The following is a 20,071-nucleotide window of genomic DNA, read 5'->3' on the forward strand; positions in this document are numbered from 1 at the left end:
TTAAGGATTCTGACACCTCTTTTTTTTTTATTTAGGTCTAACTCACATTGAAGCCACAGTCAATGCTCTGGTTGATATCATCCACGGTTACAGCACCTGTGAGCTGGATTACATCAATGTGGCATCTAAAATTTACATGCAGATGCTGCTCTGCCCTGTACGTGTTCTGTTGTGCTTCTTCTCCATAATCCATTCATTGAGATCAATTAATATTGCAATTCTTACATCTTTCTCATCTACAGGACATCTCCGTGAGCTTTGCTTGCAAACAGGCTCTGATCAGAGTTTTGAGACCCAGAAACAAACGCAGACATGTGACCTTGCCTTCTCCTCCGCGGTCCAACACGCCCATGGGTATGAGCCGTGTCTTTCAGCTTTGTGACTTGTGAATCATACAAACACCTCACAACAAATCAGCCCCAAAAATAATGCATTTCTGTGCTTTCATATCCTAGGAGATAAAGATGATGACGATGATGATGATGCTGATGAGAAGATGCAGCCCTCCAACATGACGGGAGGGGAAAGCGGCAGGCAGGGGAGTCAAGAACAAAACGAGGTGGACCACGGAGACTTTGAGATGGTGGTGAGTTTGGCAACCACTATGAGTGTGTGTGTGTGTATATATATATATATATATGTGTGTGTGTGTGTGTGTGTGTGTGTGTGTGTGTGTGTGTGTGTGTGTAATAATGATAATTTTTACATTTTGCAATGTCATATAGTTATATAATAGGACGTTTTTCAAATTCCTGAATGTGCACAATTAATCAGGAATAAAACAACTTCAATCGACTAACTTTGCCCAAATGGTTACATCAAGTAAACTGAGAACACTAAAAAGTATAATTCATGCTTTTAAGAGCCAGTCCCCAAAAAAGTTTCCAAATCATTTGTTTTGAACACTGTAATGAAGTATTTGAGATAGAGGTAGTTGCTTTAAAATAAGTCTTTGTCTAAACTACTGTGTGTAAAGAAGGCGGTTGTTATGTAATCCTCTCCTCTCTGTGTTTGATCTGCAGTCTGAGTCTATGGTCCTGGAGACGGCTGAGAATGTGAACAATGGAAACCCCTCTCCTCTTGAAGCTTTGCTAGCAGGGGCGGAGGGCTTCCCACCCATGCTGGACATCCCCCCAGACGCTGATGATGAGACCATGGTGGAGCTGGCTATAGCTCTCAGTCTGCAACAAGATCGCCAAGGTCACCATTGAAACTTTGAAACATTTTATCATGAAATGGACAATGGATATTTATAATATATTTAAAAATGTAGTTTTCTGCAGATCTTTAAAGTTTTGCCATCACTAGATTTTTTTCTTTTAAACATATTAAAATGGGAATTGTTCTTTGTAATCATATTTTATAATATTATTGTTTTACTGTATTCACCAAATCAATGTGGCCTTGTTGAACATTTAGAGACAAAAAAAATAAAAACCTTAAAAATCGTAATCGTTCCAAACCTTTCACCGGTAATGCATATGGTCATTCTTTGTCTAATGTGGAGTGTATGTTGTACCTGCAGGCAGCAGCAGCAGTGCTTTGGGCCTACAGAGTCTGGGTCTGTCTGGTCAGGCCCCAAGCTCCTCGTCCCTGGACGCAGGAACCCTTTCAGACACCACAGCATCAGGTAACTGCACCCATCTCTCCACATGACACTCTTTCAGTCAGGGTGGACAATCTGACAATTTTATATTGTGGTCTTGTGATAATATAAAAATAAAACTACATCAATGACTTCCTGCTAGAAGGCTAAAGTGGCAGGCCAATTTATGCCATATGTCTTCTGTATCATGTGTCTTGAATTCGTCAGATTTTTCATTTTGTTTTGATTTCCAATGGAGCGGAACATGAACAAGAAAAGTATATTTGAGGTTTCAGGTGCGCGCTTAAATGGTCAAATATATACAAAAAATATCTCAATATCGCAAGTGAACATAAACGGTTGGGAAAGAAATACGACAGTATATTAGATCCATGCACTCAGTCTACTGAAATACCTGCTGCTGTCTCTGTCTTTACTGTTAATCAAACAAAGGAGAAAATCATTCAATGCTCTTGACTGAATAACTTTAGTAGCTTTAATAAGAATCAATTCAATTCATATAGTGAAGACTATGCGGTCATTTATGTTTAACTTCAGTCCATAGGCTTGTTCTAGTCTGGATATTCTCAATAGTACGTCTCAAAATTGGGAAGATTGTGATTCAGATCATGATTGAGTAAAAAAATAAAAATAAAATTGGTGATATTTTTGGAAGATTGTCCAGCCCTGCTTACTGCATGCTCACCCAGCATTGCTCTCGTCATCCCTTCATGTCCCATTATTCCTTCCAATTACAATCATTTTCATAAATATGGCTGTTTTTCTATGTATATATTTGTGCGCACCTTTAGAAACCCCCCCTTAGCAAAGCCTGCTGTTTTTTTCCTGTAACAGCTCTGGTTATGCTTTCAGCCCCAGCCTCGGATGATGAGGGGAGCACAGCGGCCACAGACGGCTCCACGCTGCGCACCTCTCCCGCCGAGCACGGGGGCAGCGTGGGCTCTGAGAGCGGAGGCAGCGCCATCGACTCGGTTGCAGGAGAACACAATGGTAAAACTGGATTTTTACTGTTCGTCTGATGTTTTTGAATGTAAATTATTTTGAAGTGGACTGTTTTGGAAAGTTTCAGCAACTCAGAACGATGTGTGTGTTTCAGTGTCTGGCCGTAGCAGTGCTTATGGGGACACAACTGTTGAAGGACACCCTGCAGGGCCGGGCAGCGTGAGCTCCAGCACTGGAGCCATCAGCACCACCACGGCCCAGCATGAAGGAGACGGATCAGAGGGTGAAGGAGAGACAGAGGGCGACATCCACACCAGCAACAGGTCTGTCTACATGATGGAGCACTTTTCTCCTACTATAAACTCGAATAAAATGCCCTTTATGCACTGTCTCACTGCTTTCTCCAGGTTGCACATGGTGCGTTTGATGCTCTTAGAGCGTCTCTTGCAGCATCTGCCCCAGCTCCACACTGTAGGCGGAGTTCAGGCTATCCCCTACATGCAGGTCATCCTCATGCTGACCACAGATTTGGATGGAGAGGACGAGAAAGACAAGGGAGCATTGGATGACCTTCTGGCCCAGCTCATCGCAGAGCTCAGCATGCATAAGAAGGTGAGACTGCATTAAGAAAGAACATTTTTCTAAAATGTATGCATTTTTTTCTAATGTGGAAACAGAATATGGATTGTGTCGTTTTCCAGGATGTTTCAAAGAAGAATGAGCGCAGCTCCATAAACGAGGTGCACCTGGTCATCATGAGGCTCCTCAGTGTCTTTATGTCCCGTACCAAGTCTGGCTCCAAATCCTCCTCTGAGGTAACTCACAGCTTCAGTCTGGTAATACAGTGCTCAAATGGCTTTGTTCTAAAGGTTTAAATGTTATTTTCGGACTACAAATCCTGAGAAATAAACTTGGTTCCAAACGACAAGATTTTCCCATCTCTCTTATGCTCACAATGTTAACAAACACAGTAAAAATAGTAATATTGTGAAATTTGACAATTTAATACGTTTCTTATTTAAATATATTTTAAAAGGGAATATATTCCTGTGGTTGCAAAGCTTTTCAGTTATCGTCACACAATCCTATTCTAATCATTCTAATATGCTGATTTGCTGTTTGAGAAACATTTCTTATTGTTATTATCAATGGTAAAACGGTTGTGGTGCTTAATATTTTAGTGAAAAGTAATGCTTTATAGGAACCTTCGGTTAATAGAACATTGGCAAAAAATGCCACATTATTTTAATTTATCCTTGCTGAATAAAAGCCTTAATTTATTAAAAAAAAAAATTATACTTCCTTAAGTGTTTTTTATTCTTTGAGAAATAAGATATTTTTAGGAAATGTATTATTGAAGTATACATTTAAGAAATGTAATAAGAGTGTTTATAATCTGACAATAATTTACATTTGATAAAATGGTCAGAATTTAAAATGTCCCTGACAACACTGACTGGCAGCCGTTTGATTGGAATTTGGCTCTTCTCCTATGTATGTGTGTGTGTGTGTGTGTGTGTGTGTGTGTGTGTCTTCCTGTCTTGAACATAAGCTCAAATTGACACTGTTTTACTTCAGGAAGTGTACATTTCTAATAATAAGAGCAGTGAATGTGAAAACTGTTAAATAACTCAGTTTCATCTCTGTTTTCTCGCCAGTCGTCTTCTCTCATCTCCAATGCAACAGCTACCGCTCTGCTCAGCATGGGAGCGATAGAATACTGCCTGCTTGTGCTCAAATCCCTGCTGGAGTTCTGGAAGACTCAGCAGGGCGAGGAGGAGCCCACAGCCACCAGTCAGCTCCTAAAACCCCACACTTCCTCCTCACCCCCAGACATGAGCCCCTTCTTCCTGCGTCAGTATGTCAAGGTACAGGCTGGGTCTTAAAGGTCTTGCTGTATATGTGTTGCATAAGAAAAATCATGATCTTTAGATTCTGGGTGTGTTTCTCAGGGCCATGCTGCTGATGTGTTTGAAGCATACTCTCAGCTTCTCACCGAGATGGTTCTCCGACTGCCATACCAGATCAAGAAAATTGCAGACGGCAACCCACGCATCCAACCGCCAATCTTCGATCACTCCTGGTTCTATTTCCTGTCAGAGGTAATGCACATACCTAATTCACTGTGGCCTGTGCTGAAGAGTTTTCAGTCAATAATTTAGCATGAATTAACTTTCTTCAATCATCTTCCAGTATCTGATGATCCAGCAGACACCGTTTGTGAGGCGACAAGTGAGGAAGCTCCTGCTGTTCATCTGTGGCTCCAAAGAGAAGTACCGTCAACTCCGAGATCTCCACACGCTCGACTCCCACATGCGGGGCATCAAGAAGCTTCTGGAGGAGCAGGGAATCTTCCTGAGAGGAGGAATCGTGACTGTGACATCTGGCTCTGCTCTACAGTATGACACTCTCATTAGTCTGGTGAGTAAACAGGCTTGTGTGATGCCCTTTGAATTTTTAACTCTTCTTTGAGTTCGGATTAGCATGAACTTTCTTCCTCTTATACAGATGGAGCACCTTAAAGCATGTGCTGAAATAGCCACTCAGAGAACGATCAACTGGCAGAAGTTCTGCATGAAGGATGACTGTAAGTGTACAAGGCGTCCTACTTTTTACATTTGTGACCCTTGATAACAAAACCAGTCATAAGTAGCATGGGTATATTTGTAGCAATAGCCAAAATTACATTGTATGGGTCAAAATGATAATTTTTCTTTCATGTCAAAAATCAATATATTAAGCTAAGATCATGTTCCATGAAGATATTTTGTAAATTTCCCACTGTAAATATCAAAACATAATTTTTGATTAGTAATATGCAATGCTAAGGACTTGGACTATTTGGATAACTCTGAAGGTGATTTTTCTTAATATTTAGAAAATGTTTATTTTTTGCACTCTCAGATTCTAGATTTTCAAATAGTTGTATCTCGGACAAATATTGTTCCTATCCTAAGAAACTATACATCAATGGAAAGCTTATTTATGTATGATGTATAATTCTCAATTTCGAAAAATGTACCCTTATGCCTGGTTTTGTTGTCCAGGGTCACATTTATGCATTTGGCAGATGTTTTTATCCAAGATGACTTGCATTTGCAGCTCTTGCTTTCCCTAGGAATGAACCCATGAGCTTGGCGTCACTAATCAGATTCTTTCACTCTATGTAGCGGTGTTGTACTTCCTGCTGCAAGTGAGTTTCCTGGTGGATGAGGGGGTTTCTCCGGTCCTGCTGCAGCTGCTCTCTTGTGCTTTATGTGGCAGTAAAGTCCTGGCGGCCGCCTCCTCTGGAGCTTCAGGTGGAGGTTCTGGAGGTTCATCTCAGCCCTCTCAGAGCAAATCCTCCAGCAAGAAGAGCAAGAAAGAGGACAAGGAAAAAGACAAAGAAGGTTTGCTGATCTTTGAGCAATACCCAACGATCATCAGGATTAATAATAATAAAAAAAAAACAGTTCCACGGCACTTTTCTCAATGTTCCTGTTGTGTTTTCTGCAGGAGATGGAGCTGGAAGTCAGGAAGATCAGCTGTGTACAGGTCTGGTCAGCCAGCTCAATAAATTTGCAGATAAGGAGACGCTTATTCAGTTCTTGCGTTGCTTCCTGCTGGAGTCCAACTCTTCCTCTGTGCGCTGGCAAGCCCACTGTCTCACGCTGCATATCTACAGGTACTTCGATACTACACGCAAGCATCTTCCCTAAACACACACTTTCATGTCCTCTGCTTTGAACTTGGTCCAGAAGTTCCATCATGTTCAATCAAATGATTATTTACCTTGCAGGAACTCAAACAAATCCCAGCAGGAGTTGCTGCTTGACCTGATGTGGGCCATTTGGCCAGAACTACCTGCTTATGGTCGTAAAGCAGCTCAGTTTGTGGACCTACTTGGATACTTCTCGCTTAAAACACCTCAGACGGAAAAGAAGGTAGTGATACTCGAATATGTGGTTTTGTATTAAATGGCTGAGTAGAATATGATTTATAATTTATGGTCATACACTGCTGTTTAAAATTTGGGGGTCAGATTAGGAGAGGATTTATAAAAGAAATGTTTCATGACATAGAAAATGTTTCATGACATAGAAAATGTTTCATTTAAGCAGTGTAATGTGTCCTTGCCAAATGCAGGTATACATTTATTTCAAAAGAAAATGAAAACCTTACTAACCCCAAATTTTTGAGTGTTAGAGTAATAGGTTGGTAATTTTATAAGATTTAAAATGTTAGTGTGTGGGTTTTGCCTTGCAGCTAATGATGTGTTTCTTTGTTTTCCAGCTGAAGGAATACTCTCAGAAGGCTGTAGAAATTTTGAGGGCACAGAACCACATCCTGACCAATCATCCCAATTCAAATATATACAAGTAGGAGTTCCCAACATGCTCTCTTTGGACTGGGGTATTTTGGGTCATGGATGCGATAACATTCCCTAATAATCCCTTATCTTCTCAGCACTCTCTCTGGACTGGTGGAATTTGATGGCTTTTACCTGGAGAGTGATCCTTGCTTGGTGTGCAACAATCCTGAAGTGCCCTTCTCTGTGAGTGATGTTCATGACATGTTACTTTTAATGGATGTTTTATTTGCTATAGCCCAACATTTAGAACCATTTTATTCCCTGTGTTCCTAGAACATCAAACTCTCATCTATCAAAGTGGACACGCGTTACACCACCACTCAGCAAGTGGTGAAGCTGATTGGCAGCCACACTATCAGCAAAGTCACTGTAAAGATTGGCGATCTTAAGAGAACCAAGATGGTTCGCACCATCAACCTTTACTACAACAACAGGACTGTACAGGCCATTGTAGAGCTTAAGAACAAGTAAGCATAACAATCAGATGCTTAAATATTTTTGGAACAATGTTTATAGACATTTGATGAATCATTGAGACAATTTGTGTTCACAGACCTGCTCGCTGGCACAAAGCTAAGAAGGTGCAGTTGACCCCTGGCCAAACTGAAGTGAAGATCGACCTCCCTCTCCCCATTGTGGCCTCCAACCTGATGATCGAATTCTCCGATTTCTATGAGAACTACCAGGCGTCTACAGAGACCCTGCAGTGTCCTCGTTGCAGCGCCTCTGTCCCTGCCAATCCAGGAGTCTGTGGCAACTGTGGAGAGAATGTGTATCAGTGCCACAAGTGCAGGTATGCATGGTTTGAATGTTGTACAAAGACCCAAGAAAACGGAGTGAAATCGAGATTCTAATTGTCCGTTTTGAATTTTCCAGATCCATTAATTACGACGAGAAGGACCCATTCTTGTGCAATGCCTGTGGTTTCTGTAAATATGCCCGCTTTGACTTCATGCTGTATGCAAAACCCTGCTGTGCTGTGGATCCTATAGAAAATGAGGAAGATAGGAAAAAGGTAGAGCAGGCATAAATATCAAATAAATGTCCATTTATGTGTATTGTGGAATGTAAAACAGGAATGTGTACAGCAACAAACTAGACACAAACAAGACCTGGTTAAGTTTGAAATAGTCTAAATGTAAAAATGTATGAAGTCCACTTACATATGTTAATGATTTATTGTGTCCAGGCTGTCACCAACATCAACACTCTACTTGACAAGGCTGACCGTGTTTACCACCAGCTCATGGGTCACCGGCCTCAGCTGGAGAGCCTGCTATCTAAAGTAAATGAGGCTGCACCTGAGAAACCACAGGTCAGTGTGTCAGCCTCTGCTTCAGAAAGATCAATGACTTTTCTGTCTTGAATTACCCAAATGAGTTTTGGGCGTGTCGTTAATGTTTTCACGGCTCTTCACAGGATGATCCAGGAGCAGGCGCTGGTCTCGGTACCTCCACTGCCTGTGTCAATCGGTACATTCAGCAGCTGGCACAGGAATACAGCGGCGACTGCAGGACTTCATTCGATGAGCTCTCCAAAATCATCCAGGTTAGAGATGAATATTGCTGTTACTGTACCAGAATGGTAGTGGAGAACAATAGCAGAGAATTTTCACAATTATAAGTGTCTTTTTAATAGCGTCGATAAGTATTTATTAATTATATAATAAGCTGTTTTTGTGTCTAGTGTTGATGATAATTTTACATTATAATTATAATGAAATAGTAATGTTTTAATCATTAAAATATGCTATTATTGATATTTTATTTTCCTAATATTAGTATTCTTTTATCATCAGTCTATCCTAAGGGTTGAACATTTTTACATTATGTAATTTATTTATGCAGCTAGTGATAATTGTATATAATTATAAATAATTTAATTATAAATGTGTGTTAAGTACAAGTAATAGGTGGTTAAAAAATGTTAATATTTAACTAATTAAATCATAATTCAATAATTTTATTATAAAATGGTTATTGTAAACTGTTTTTATTACTCATTCAGAAAGTGCTTGCATCGCGTAAGGAGCTGCTGGAGTATGACCTGCAACAGCGGGAAGCTGCTACCAAATCATCCCGCACCTCCACCCAACCCACCTTCACGGCCAGTCAATATCGCGCCCTGTCTGTGCTGGGATGCGGGTACACATCCTCCACCAAGTGCTATGGCTGTGCGTCCGCAGTCACGGGCCACTGCATCACTCTACTGCGTGCACTGGCAACCAACACTGCCATCAGGCAGATCCTGGTACTGCAGGGTCTCATCCGAGAACTGTTTGAGTACAACCTGCGCCGTGGCACTGGAGCCATGAGGGAGGAGGTCCGCCAGCTCGTCTGCTTGCTTACCAGGTATACACACACACACACACGTCCAAATCTCTGAAGAGACTAGCTAATAATGTTTTGTTTTACATGATGTTAAGTGCTTTTACGTCAATGTATTTTGCAGGGATCACCCAGAAGCCACACAGCAGATGAATGACCTCATTCTTGCCAAGGTGTCGGCTGCCCTTAAAGGTCACTGGGCCAACCCTGATCTGGTAACTGGTCTTTATTACATAGTAAAGAACACATGTAGCTACTGGTTTTGAAGCCAGAGGTAGATTTGTAGTACTTATTTGAGTACTATTATTTATTTGAGTTTTCTTCTAATTGTCGTCTCCTCTCATTTAGGTCAGTAGTTTGCAGTATGAGATGCTGCTTCTTACAGACTCCATTGCAAAGGAGGGAGGATGCTGGGAGCTCAGACTTCGCTGTGGTGAGTCCTGTGGTGGATTTCCAGAGCTAAAAGTCTGAACCTTTATTTTTCCTTAAAGGGGGGGTGAAATGCTCGTTTTCACTCAATATCCTGTTAATCTTGAGTACCTATAGAGTAGTACTGCATCCTTCATAACTCCAAAAAGTCTTTAGTTTTATTATATTCATAAGAGAAAGATAGTCTGTACTGATTTTTCCCGGAAAAACACGACTGGCTGGAGGCGTGACGTGTGGGCGGAGCTAAAGAATCACGAGCGCCAGCAGCATGTGGAAACTGTGATATTACCGTGAGGGGAAAAACCATCATCCAAAACAAACCATGGCTTACAGTCAGAGCCGTTCATTTATGATCCAGAATCAGATCCCGAGGCCGAAACTGAACGAGAGCAGCAGCAGCAACGACTCGCTCCGAGCGGGGCTCGAACCTGGGTCTCCGGCATGGGAGGGGATGCACTAACAAGGAGGCAGAGATATTTGAAGCAGTTTTACTCACCGCCTATGGTTCCAACACACGATCGTGACCCTTTTTCGTTAAGACTGCATTATCCTTAAGAAATAAACGATGTGCAAATCCGTCGTCAAACTGGGCCTTGTTTGTAAAACGAGCATCTTCGAAATGCAGGGGAACAAACAAAAACACTTGCACAACTCCGTTGATGCTCTGTAAAAATAAACTCCATCCACTGGTCCCTTAATGCTGTTTCTCTTTTGGTAATCTGTGCAGGGTTGTCTTGCCCTGGCAACCAAAAACACACTTCTTTTGTGACATTTCGCGACGCTCTCGCTCTGATCAGTGAATGTCTGTTGTGCTCTCAGTGCTCTGCTCTACGGGAGCGTGCGCTCTTCCGGCAGAAGTGCACTTAGAACCCATATAAGGAAATTCCGCTCCATCTAACGTCACGCAGTGCCATACTCGGAAAAAACTTTCCGAAACTTGTGACAAACCAGAAGGAGTATTTTGGGAACAAAAATACTCCTTCAAACGTACAACTTAATTTTTGAAACTTTGTCCATGTTTAGCATGGGAATCCAACTCTTTAACAGTGTAAAAAAACTCATAAGTATGCATGAAATAGCATTTCACCCCCCCCTTTAAGCTGTCGATGCCAAGTCTGGAAAAACATAAACTAACAAATTTTGCTACAAGTTTGATTGCAACGTATAATTATTGCGGTTAATTGTTAATTGTTTGATTACATCATTAAATGAATTTTACCGTACATTTCTGCCATATGAACATCAATTTGACCTGGTCACCACTGATAAGCTACTACTAAATATATTGTAGAAACATATTTTTTTTTTTAATTCATCAAATATATAAGTAATTATTAGTGCTGGGTACAGATTAATCGCATCCAAAAAAAAAAAAAATTGTGTACATGTGTGTACACTTATTATTGTGTTATGAATAATAAAAATGTTATCTGTAATGGCTAGAATTTTAATATTAGTGCTTCCTACTCAAGCTTCTCTGTTTATTTTCAGCCCTGAGTCTGTTCTTGATGGCGGTGAATATAAAGACCCCTGTGGTGGTGGAGAACATTACACTGATGTGCCTGAAGATCTTGCAGAAACTCATCAAACCTCCTTCCCCAACCAGCAAGAAAAACAAGGTTCAGCAGACTTGCAGTACTGATGAAGTTTTAATCGATACGTATCGATACACTTACCCTGACTTGTACTCTCTAACAGGATGCTGCTGTCGAATCCCTAACTACAATCAAACCTTACAACAACGAGATCCATGCACAGGCCCAGCTCTGGCTCAAAAAAGACCCCAAGGCCTCTTATGAAGCCTGGAAAAAGTGCCTTCCTGCTAGATGTAAATATCCAAACTCCGCATCAGCAGTGTTGTCCGTTATTTCCGTGAAACGGTTTACTTAATTTTGCTCTCTTGTCTATCGCAGGTCAGGAAACAGTCTCTAAACCTTTGAATAAGGCTGAGATTAGGAAGCAGTACCTGATGGAGAAGTACATATGGAAGTGGAAACAGTTCATGAGGTCCAGGTCAGAGGGCCTGTTCCCTCGTCTGCTCAAACTGGGTCATAACAACTGGCTGAGACAGGTATGTGCTCTCTCCAGAGTGTCTGATTATTTTCTGCTTTAAGGTGCTCTAATGTAATCTGACTCTTCTCGTAGGTGCTCTTCACCCCAGCCACCCAGGCAGCAAGACAGGCGGCTTGCACCATTATTGAAGCTCTAACAACAATCCCCAGCCGCAAACAGCAAGTTCTAGACCTTCTAACAAGGTATATTTGACTTGTATAACCCAATCCATTTTGGACCAGTTTTTTTCATATTAGGCTCAATCGAGCCAGATGTAGAAGTCATTTCCAAGTTCTTGTTGTTTGCTCTTCAGTTATCTGGATGAGCTGAGCATTGCAGGAGAGTGTGCTGCAGAGTACCTGGCTTTGTACCAGAAGCTCATCAAACCTGCTCACTGGAAGGTTTACCTGGCTGCCCGAGGTGTCCTACCATACATCGGCAACCTCATCAACAAGGTATCATCAAAAACTGTAGATACTATAGGGTAATATAGTGAGGATCTGTCATTTCCATTAACCTAAACTTGTGTGGTGTACTTCAGGAAATTGCTCATCTACTTGCCCTTGAAGAAGCCACCCTGAGCACAGACTTACAGCAGGGATACGCCCTCAAGAGCTTAACAGGTGAGTTCAAGCTTTTGTGTCTCATTCAAGTTCAAATGAAACCCAGAGAACTTCCTAAGAGCTTGTGGCTTGTTTTAACGGTTTCTTTCTTCTCTCACAGGCTTGCTGTCCTCATTCGTGGAGGTGGAGTCCATTAAGCGTCACTTTAAGAGTCGGTTGGTTGGCACTGTCCTTAACGGCTACCTGTGCTTAAGGAAGTTGTTGGTCCAGAGAACCAAACTAATCGATGAGACCCAAGACATGCTGCTGGAGATGTTGGAGGACATGACTACAGGTTCCAGCCTTCTCCTTCAGATCTTATTTGATGTTTTTGTGAGACCAAATCAGCTCAATGCTATATCTTCTCTTGTAGGGACGGAGTCTGAGACCAAAGCATTCATGGCTGTGTGCATCGAAACTGCAAAGCGGTACAACCTGGATGATTATCGCACGCCTGTCTTCATCTTCGAGAGGTTATGTAGCATCATTTATCCAGTAAGTAGACTTCAGCTCATTGAAATTTGCTTCTAATTTTTGGTGTAATGATTTTGGTCAAACTATTTTCAACCATCTTTGTGTACGAAGGAGGAGAATGAGGTGACCGAGTTCTTTGTTACGCTGGAGAAGGACCCACAGCAGGAGGACTTCCTGCAGGGCCGTATGCCAGGAAACCCATACAGCAGTAATGAGCCAGGCATCGGCCCTCTCATGAGAGACATCAAGAACAAAATCTGCCAGGATTGTGATCTTGTGGCACTACTGGAGGACGACAGTGGCATGGAGGTATGTAATCTGCCTCCTGTCCTAGGACCTTTTCAGATAAATCACTTGGCATTATTTGTATTTTTTAATTATTTTTAAACTTTAATAAAGAAAATTAATAAATTTTCACACTGAATGTTCAATGACATTTTTAAAAATTATAAATAAATCCCCATGGGGCTATTCACATCAGGCACAATTATTGGGTGCAAAGGATTTTATTTTTTTGCGTCGTGTCAATTTTTGTTTTTTCACCATTGCTCCATGATGAAACGGGCCATCCAATCAGGTTTGAGCTTAAATCACATGCTCGAAGCAGCTGATGTTGCACAAAAGGGTGAGAGTGGTGGGGTTGTTTCGAAAACCAGTGTAAACAAACACAGAAGAAGAGTTTTCCAAGAGAGAATCATTGGTATATAAGAACAGATTTATTTTCACGTTCTTAATATTTCTATTAATTCTCCACTAAATTGTGATGTGTAGAGCACTGTTTGTTTTCTGCCATGTTTGTGAGTGTCAGAGTCAGAGCGCATTCACTCTCTACCCAGCTAACACACGAAATAAGTTACGTATTTTTTTCCAGCGCCATCCAGGGTGCAGGCGCGAATTAGCTAAAGGTGATCAATCGTTTCATGCTCCGTGTGAATGCACGGTTCATCAGCGATTCGCCTCGCTTTTTTATTTTCAGTGTGAAACGGTCTTAACTATGACAAGTAGCGCAACCAGAAACATGCATGAATTAAAACAAGGTTTTTACTTGATTTAAAAATAAATAAATAAATAAAAATAAGATGTTTTCTTTGTTTTGGGCTCTCTTATCTGATCCTCTATTTAAATGTTATTTTTAATAAAGATGACTTTTCATTTTAGCTCCTTGTGAATAACAAGATCATCAGTTTGGATCTGTCTGTTGTTGAGGTCTACAAGAAGGTTTGGTGCCCCACCAACGAGGTAAGCTAATGAAGATAAGGAAAGTACTTCTATTTTTACATCAACCATGATTTAAACACTGTCTTGCAATAAAGGGTGAGCCAATGAGGATCATCTACAGAATGAGGGGGCTTCTGGGAGATGCAACAGAGGAGTTCATTGAGTCTTTGGACTCAACTACAGGTTGTTTTTATGTTGCAGGACAGTTTTCGTTTTTTCCCCATATTTGATCTCATGTTTTTCACTTATAATTGGTGATTTCTCTCGGTTCAGATGAAGAGGAGGATGATGAGGAGGTATATAAGATGGCTGGAGTGATGGCTCAGTGTGGAGGTCTGGAGTGCATGTTGAACAGACTCTCTGGAATCAAAGATTTCAAGCAGGGCAGGCACCTTCTCACAGTGAGTATGAAGTTCACCTCGAATTCATCACACTCTACAGATTTCATCAGAAACTCAAGAAAATTTGAATGATTGCATTTTGCTTTATAGGTTCTCCTCAAGTTATTTAGTTATTGTGTGAAAGTGAAAATCAACAGACAGCAGCTGGTGAAACCCGAGATGAACACACTGAATGTAATGTTAGGCACGTTGAATCTGGTAAGTAACATACCAGATCTGATGGGATCAAATGTAATATTTAAGAGAATATTTGTAATTGGATGTTGTATTTCAGGCCTTGGTGGCAGAGCAGGAGAGCAAGGACAGTGGAGGAGCATCCATAGCAGAGCAGGTTCTTAGTATTATGGAGATCATCCTGGATGAGGCCAATGCTGAGACTGTGTCTGAAGACAAGGTCAGCGAGACATCTTGATTTCTGCAATGAATATTACAACAAAATAGAAGGGAGTCATCTGTATTCATATCTCCCTCTTGTGTTTCTCCTGCAGGGTAACCTGCTGCTGACGGGTGATAAGGACCAGCTGGTGATGCTGCTGGACCAGATCAACACCGTGTTTGTGCGTTCCAATCCCAGTGTCCTACAGGGGCTGCTCCGCATTATCCCTTACCTGTCCTTCGGTGAACTAGAGAAGATGCACATCCTGGTTGAGCGCTTTAAACCCTGCTGTAACTTTGACAAGTATGGAGTTCATCTATCTCTGTAACCTAGAACTCTGACTTTTCTTTGTAACAGTAGACAAATTTTGCTGCGTTAAACACCATTTGTTTTCATTTGCAGGTATGATGAGGAGCACAGTGCAGATGACAAGGTCTTTCTGGACTGTTTCTGTAAAATAGCTGCTGGAATCAAGAATAATAGTAATGGGCATCAACTGAAAGACCTCATCTTACAGAAGGACATCACCCAGAGTGCTCTGGATTATATGAAGAAACATATCCCCTGTGCTAAGAAGTATGACATGTCATAAAATAATTATATAGTGTTTATTTCTCTCATATATATATATATATATATATATATAAATAAATATGTTAATATAATGTGTTTTGTTTATATTAAATACTGATATATGCATTAATTTAATATAGTATCTTTTATACATATCCCAAAATACATTTTGTAGATATTATAAATCTTATTTATTTTTTGTTTATATTTATTCAAATACCCTATATAAGAAAACGTGTATTTATCATTTATAATACTGTAATTATTATTTATAGTAAATGTAATTTGTATTTATCAATGTGTATGTATCTACACATTAATAAATACTAAATAATTTAAAAATAAATAAATGTAAAATTTTAATAAGTAACGTAACCTGTATATATTAATACATTTATTTACTATAAATAATAATTACAGTATAATAAATTGTGTGTGTAGTCCAGATAAGAGTCCAGATATCCAGGAATACATTTTATAAATGTATATTATCTCTATTTTCTTATGTATTAGATTTTGTTTTATATTAATAAGTTTGATTGTTAATTTTTTTTTCCTTTATAGAATGTAAAATAATTATTTTTGAACTAATAGAAATATAAGACAATTAGAAATGCAATGCAATACATCTACCTTATTCAAAAACATTATTATTATAAAGTGATTATCTAAACTATAAATAATATTTTGCAGCCTGGATGCAGACGTTTGGAAGAAGTTCCTTGCTCGACCAGCCCTTCCGTTTATCCTTAGACTGCTGCGTGGTCTGGCCACCCAACACCCCCCTACACAGGTAACACTTTTAGTACTAGTTTTGTGCAGTATCCCTGTGCACAGACAGCTAACATAAATCATCTATTCTTTTCTTATAGATGCTAATCGGAACGGATTCAATAACCAATTTGCATAAGCTGGAGCAGGTGTCCAGTGACGAGGGTATCGGCACTTTAGCAGAGAATCTTCTGGAGGCACTAAGGGAACACGCAGAGGTTAACCTGAAGATCGACGCTGCCCGAAGGGAGACTCGAGCAGAGAAGAAACGCATGGCCATGGCGATGAGGCAGAAAGCTCTCGGCACACTGGGAATGACAGTGAGTTGCAAATATAGATAGGAGCTTGATGTATTATCCAGAAAAGATCAACTTCGAATTCAAATTGTTCTGTTTTTACTTTGTTTTAGACCAATGAGAAGGGCCAGGTTGTGACCAAGACGTCCCTGCTTAAACAGATGGAGGAGCTGATAGAAGAGCCTGGGTTGACTTGCTGTATTTGTAGAGAGGGCTACAAGTTCCAGGTCCATTTATCTACCAATAATGTTTTATTTAGCTGCAGATGTAAATGCTCAACCTCTTCAACCTCTTCAACCTCTGATCCTTGATTATACTTTGTAACCCACAGCCAACCAAAGTTCTGGGCATCTACACATTTACAAAGCGTGTGCCATTAGAGGAGTTTGAGAACAAACCCCGTAAGCAGCAGGGCTACAGCACGGTCTCTCACTTCAACATAGTCCACTATGACTGCCACCTTGCTGCTGTCAGGTGTGTGAAGCTGCAAAAGATTTGATTTAAAGGAATATTTCAATTGTTGTCATTTACTCACCCTCAAGTTGTTCCAAACCTGTATGAGTTTCTTTCTTCCTTTAAACTCAACAAATATATTTTGGATAATGTTGGTAACCAAACAGTTGACGGTAGCCATTGACTTCCATAGTATGAAAAACAGTACTGTGGAAGTCAATGTCTACCGTCAACTGAGGGTGATTAAATGTTGACAGAATTTTAATTTTTGGGTGAGCTATTGCTTCAAGGAAGGTTTGATCATCTCACTTGTTTCATAATTTTCTCTGTTGTTGGTCTGGATCAGGCTTGCCCGGGGGCGTGAGGAATGGGACAGTGCAGCACTACAAAATGCCAACACCAAGTGCAATGGGCTCCTACCAGTATGGGGGCCTCATGTACCCGAATCTGCCTTCGCCACCTGCCTGGCAAGGTACATCATGTCTGCAGCTTATTTTAAAGCTAAGCTGTACACCTGAATATTTACAGGATTTTAAGCTTATTTTGTACTGTTACAGGCACAACACATATCTACAAGAGTGCACAGGGCAAAGAGAACCCACGTACCAGCTCAACATTCACGATACCAAGCTGCTGTTCCTGCGCTTTGCTATGGAGCAGTCCTTCAGCGTGGACACAGGGGGAGGAGGCCGCGAGAGCAACATCCACCTCATCCCTTACATCATTCACACCATTCTCTACGTCCTCAACACGTAAGTTTATCAAAGATGAGAATTGAGTTCCAGTGCGTTTTTGAGATTCAAAACATTTTTTCTGAATTTCTGTTTAGAACAAGGGCCACGTCACGGGAGGAGAAGAATCTTCAGAGCTTCTTGGAGCAGCCTTGTGAAAAGTGGGTGGAGACTTCGTACGAGGTGGACGGGCCGCACTACTTCACCATATTGGCCCTGCACATCCAGCCACCCGAGCGCTGGAGGACTACGCGTCTCGACTTCCTTCGTAGGCTGCTAGTCGCTTCACATGCCCGAAAGGTGTCACCAGGGGGTGCTAACAAGTAAGGGAACAAAGCATGACTGTGCATGTGTCAGAGCTCGTACAAGCCTGTGCTGTACTTTACGTGCTGAGGGTGTCTATTTTGGGTTTTGGCAAGTGTTTTGTGCTTACTCAAACTGCCGATGTTGGCTTTAAGCCTGTATTATGCCTTTGAAGATTGATGCAAGATTATATCAGACATGACTTGTGCTGGGTGTGTCAGATAGTTTCAGGCCTCACTATTACGGTTCCTCAAGTCTTTCGCCTTCAGAGTGACTACTGTGTTTCAGAAGATTTTTAAAAAAATAATAATGATATATTATACAATATGTAATATAATATATTATTTTTTGCAATATAATTACATGTATGCATGCATTTTATATATATATATATGTATATATATATTGCATATTTTACATTTTACAAACTTCATTTTACTAAAGAAAATAGTTTAATTGGTTAATTGTTTTTTTTGTTGTATTAAATGTATATTTTCTACATTAAAACTATATATTTCAAACTGTATGCTTATACATATATTTATGTATGAGTTTTATTTGTTTTGAATAATATTTTTCTAATAAATGATTTAATTGCATATTTGATTTGAATTGTTTCAGGCTCACAGACAAAGCTGTGAAGGAGTATGCTGTTTACCGCTCGCCGCTTCTCTTCTGGGGTCTGGTGGATCTTGTCTATGACATGTTCAGGGTACGAGAATGTGTTCTTTTATTTATTTTTGTTTTTTGTACTTGTGTAATTTCTAATGAATTCATATTTCAATGAAGTCTGATTTTATCTGCCCATTCCCACAACAGAAAGTGCCCACCAGCAACACAGAGGGAGGCTGGTCCTTCTCGCTCGCAGAGTACATAAGACACAATGACATGCCCATCTATGAAGCTTCAGAAAGGGTTTTGAGGGCTTTCCAGGATGAGCTCATGCCTGCTGAATCCTTCTCAGAGTTCCTGGATGTCGTAGGTCAGACATTCTTAATACACGCTTTCCTGCCATGTGCTGAACCCAAAGCTCAGTGGAAAGTAATACAAATTTTAAAAAAATGTTGAGCTATAGAATATTAATCTCTTGTACTGACTCTTTTCTCAGGTCTTCTGTCAGACATCCCAGATCCTGACACCTTCCTGCAGGACCTGTTGAACTCTGTGCCCTGATGGCACACATTTATGCACCTCACTTATGGACTCGTGACCGATTTGTCCAGTGCAGGTGTTCCTTAAAAACGGAGTGTGTCTGTTAACCGGACACCGCTATTCGCAACTCCATGAGGACACCTTTCAATCGGGGCCCAGGCTCCCAAATCTTCTATCAGCTCTCATACACTCTCATTCACCTCCACTTCTGCTCCTATGGGTTAATTCAGTTATAACACTCTCCTAAACAAGAAAGTGACGTGTAGCCTGACGAGTTAATGCGCATTTATTCTACAATGGTTTCATAACACCTAATACACACAAACACACCATGCTGTTTTGATCCAATGTGTTGCAGGTTATCTGATTTGGAATTTTTTCATTTAAAAAAAAAAAAAAACCCTGATGGCTATTGCTTTTCCCTTTTTTGATTTTTGTTCATGGTGTTTTTTTTTTGTTGTTGTTGGTGGTTCATTGTTTTTTTTATTTTATTTTTTTACTCTAAATTGGCTAAGAGTTAAAGATTCACACAAGAACTAATCTCTCATCGTCTTCAGTTTCTCTCATCGTTCAGTTTCTTTAATATATATATATATATATATATATATATATATATATATATATATATATATATATATATATATATATATAATATAATATAATATAATATAATATAATTTTTTTTGCAGTGGTGTTGAATGAATTGTTTGTGGTTTGTGAGAAAAGCAAGGCCTGATTCTGTGATGTGATGCATATGTGTGACGAATGTTTTCCATGCATAAATGGTTGAATAGCAAGATGAAAGCTTGTTTAATGTAATTCCCAAGAAAGGAAAATACTTTGATTTGTAAAGGGTTTTACCTGCATCAACAATGAAACAAAGATAAAGAATAAAAAGGGCCTGCATATTTATTTTGGGAGCCTTTTTCCACTTTGTTTTTCTGGTTGGGTTTTTGTGTTTTGATCAAAGTCACGATTACTAAATTTCTTTTTTGTTTTGTCTTCCATGTGACC

General features: G+C 40.2%; 1 protein-coding gene across 15 annotated transcripts in view; it reads left to right on the forward strand.

Annotated features, from left to right (window-relative positions):
- LOC113068857 (E3 ubiquitin-protein ligase UBR4) overlaps window positions 1-19,457 on the forward strand; it is a 46,304-nt gene extending 26,847 nt beyond the window's left edge. For 7 of the 15 annotated variants that reach the window (XM_026241723.1, XM_026241730.1, XM_026241733.1 and 4 more), the window contains 52 exons: window positions 36-157; window positions 243-354; window positions 456-586; window positions 1,023-1,200; window positions 1,526-1,630; window positions 2,441-2,596; window positions 2,703-2,871; window positions 2,956-3,160; window positions 3,226-3,363; window positions 4,207-4,416; window positions 4,501-4,650; window positions 4,742-4,969; window positions 5,057-5,135; window positions 5,719-5,937; window positions 6,044-6,212; window positions 6,327-6,471; window positions 6,821-6,906; window positions 6,995-7,082; window positions 7,173-7,366; window positions 7,453-7,692; window positions 7,776-7,914; window positions 8,089-8,214; window positions 8,319-8,447; window positions 8,907-9,250; window positions 9,351-9,441; window positions 9,575-9,659; window positions 11,147-11,274; window positions 11,354-11,483; window positions 11,569-11,726; window positions 11,801-11,910; window positions 12,021-12,162; window positions 12,249-12,330; window positions 12,431-12,604; window positions 12,683-12,804; window positions 12,895-13,092; window positions 13,942-14,022; window positions 14,097-14,184; window positions 14,275-14,402; window positions 14,493-14,600; window positions 14,677-14,796; window positions 14,891-15,081; window positions 15,181-15,354; window positions 16,045-16,144; window positions 16,224-16,442; window positions 16,532-16,645; window positions 16,750-16,892; window positions 17,218-17,343; window positions 17,429-17,623; window positions 17,701-17,925; window positions 18,527-18,617; window positions 18,725-18,887; window positions 19,014-19,457. In XM_026241723.1, the coding sequence (XP_026097508.1) occupies window positions 36-157; window positions 243-354; window positions 456-586; window positions 1,023-1,200; window positions 1,526-1,630; window positions 2,441-2,596; window positions 2,703-2,871; window positions 2,956-3,160; window positions 3,226-3,363; window positions 4,207-4,416; window positions 4,501-4,650; window positions 4,742-4,969; window positions 5,057-5,135; window positions 5,719-5,937; window positions 6,044-6,212; window positions 6,327-6,471; window positions 6,821-6,906; window positions 6,995-7,082; window positions 7,173-7,366; window positions 7,453-7,692; window positions 7,776-7,914; window positions 8,089-8,214; window positions 8,319-8,447; window positions 8,907-9,250; window positions 9,351-9,441; window positions 9,575-9,659; window positions 11,147-11,274; window positions 11,354-11,483; window positions 11,569-11,726; window positions 11,801-11,910; window positions 12,021-12,162; window positions 12,249-12,330; window positions 12,431-12,604; window positions 12,683-12,804; window positions 12,895-13,092; window positions 13,942-14,022; window positions 14,097-14,184; window positions 14,275-14,402; window positions 14,493-14,600; window positions 14,677-14,796; window positions 14,891-15,081; window positions 15,181-15,354; window positions 16,045-16,144; window positions 16,224-16,442; window positions 16,532-16,645; window positions 16,750-16,892; window positions 17,218-17,343; window positions 17,429-17,623; window positions 17,701-17,925; window positions 18,527-18,617; window positions 18,725-18,887; window positions 19,014-19,078 (7,613 nt within the window). In that variant the 3' untranslated portion in view covers window positions 19,079-19,457. The remainder of the gene's footprint in view (window positions 1-35; window positions 158-242; window positions 355-455; window positions 587-1,022; window positions 1,201-1,525; window positions 1,631-2,440; window positions 2,597-2,702; window positions 2,872-2,955; window positions 3,161-3,225; window positions 3,364-4,206; window positions 4,417-4,500; window positions 4,651-4,741; window positions 4,970-5,056; window positions 5,136-5,718; window positions 5,938-6,043; window positions 6,213-6,326; window positions 6,472-6,820; window positions 6,907-6,994; window positions 7,083-7,172; window positions 7,367-7,452; window positions 7,693-7,775; window positions 7,915-8,088; window positions 8,215-8,318; window positions 8,448-8,906; window positions 9,251-9,350; window positions 9,442-9,574; window positions 9,660-11,146; window positions 11,275-11,353; window positions 11,484-11,568; window positions 11,727-11,800; window positions 11,911-12,020; window positions 12,163-12,248; window positions 12,331-12,430; window positions 12,605-12,682; window positions 12,805-12,894; window positions 13,093-13,941; window positions 14,023-14,096; window positions 14,185-14,274; window positions 14,403-14,492; window positions 14,601-14,676; window positions 14,797-14,890; window positions 15,082-15,180; window positions 15,355-16,044; window positions 16,145-16,223; window positions 16,443-16,531; window positions 16,646-16,749; window positions 16,893-17,217; window positions 17,344-17,428; window positions 17,624-17,700; window positions 17,926-18,526; window positions 18,618-18,724; window positions 18,888-19,013) is intronic. The other 8 variants (XM_026241731.1, XM_026241734.1, XM_026241736.1 and 5 more) reach the window with 5 other exon arrangements.
- Window positions 19,458-20,071: the final 614 nt, after the last annotated feature.

Source organism: Carassius auratus, unplaced genomic scaffold, assembly GCF_003368295.1.
Source record: "Carassius auratus strain Wakin unplaced genomic scaffold, ASM336829v1 scaf_tig00000254, whole genome shotgun sequence".
Lineage (NCBI taxonomy): Eukaryota > Metazoa > Chordata > Actinopteri > Cypriniformes > Cyprinidae > Carassius > Carassius auratus.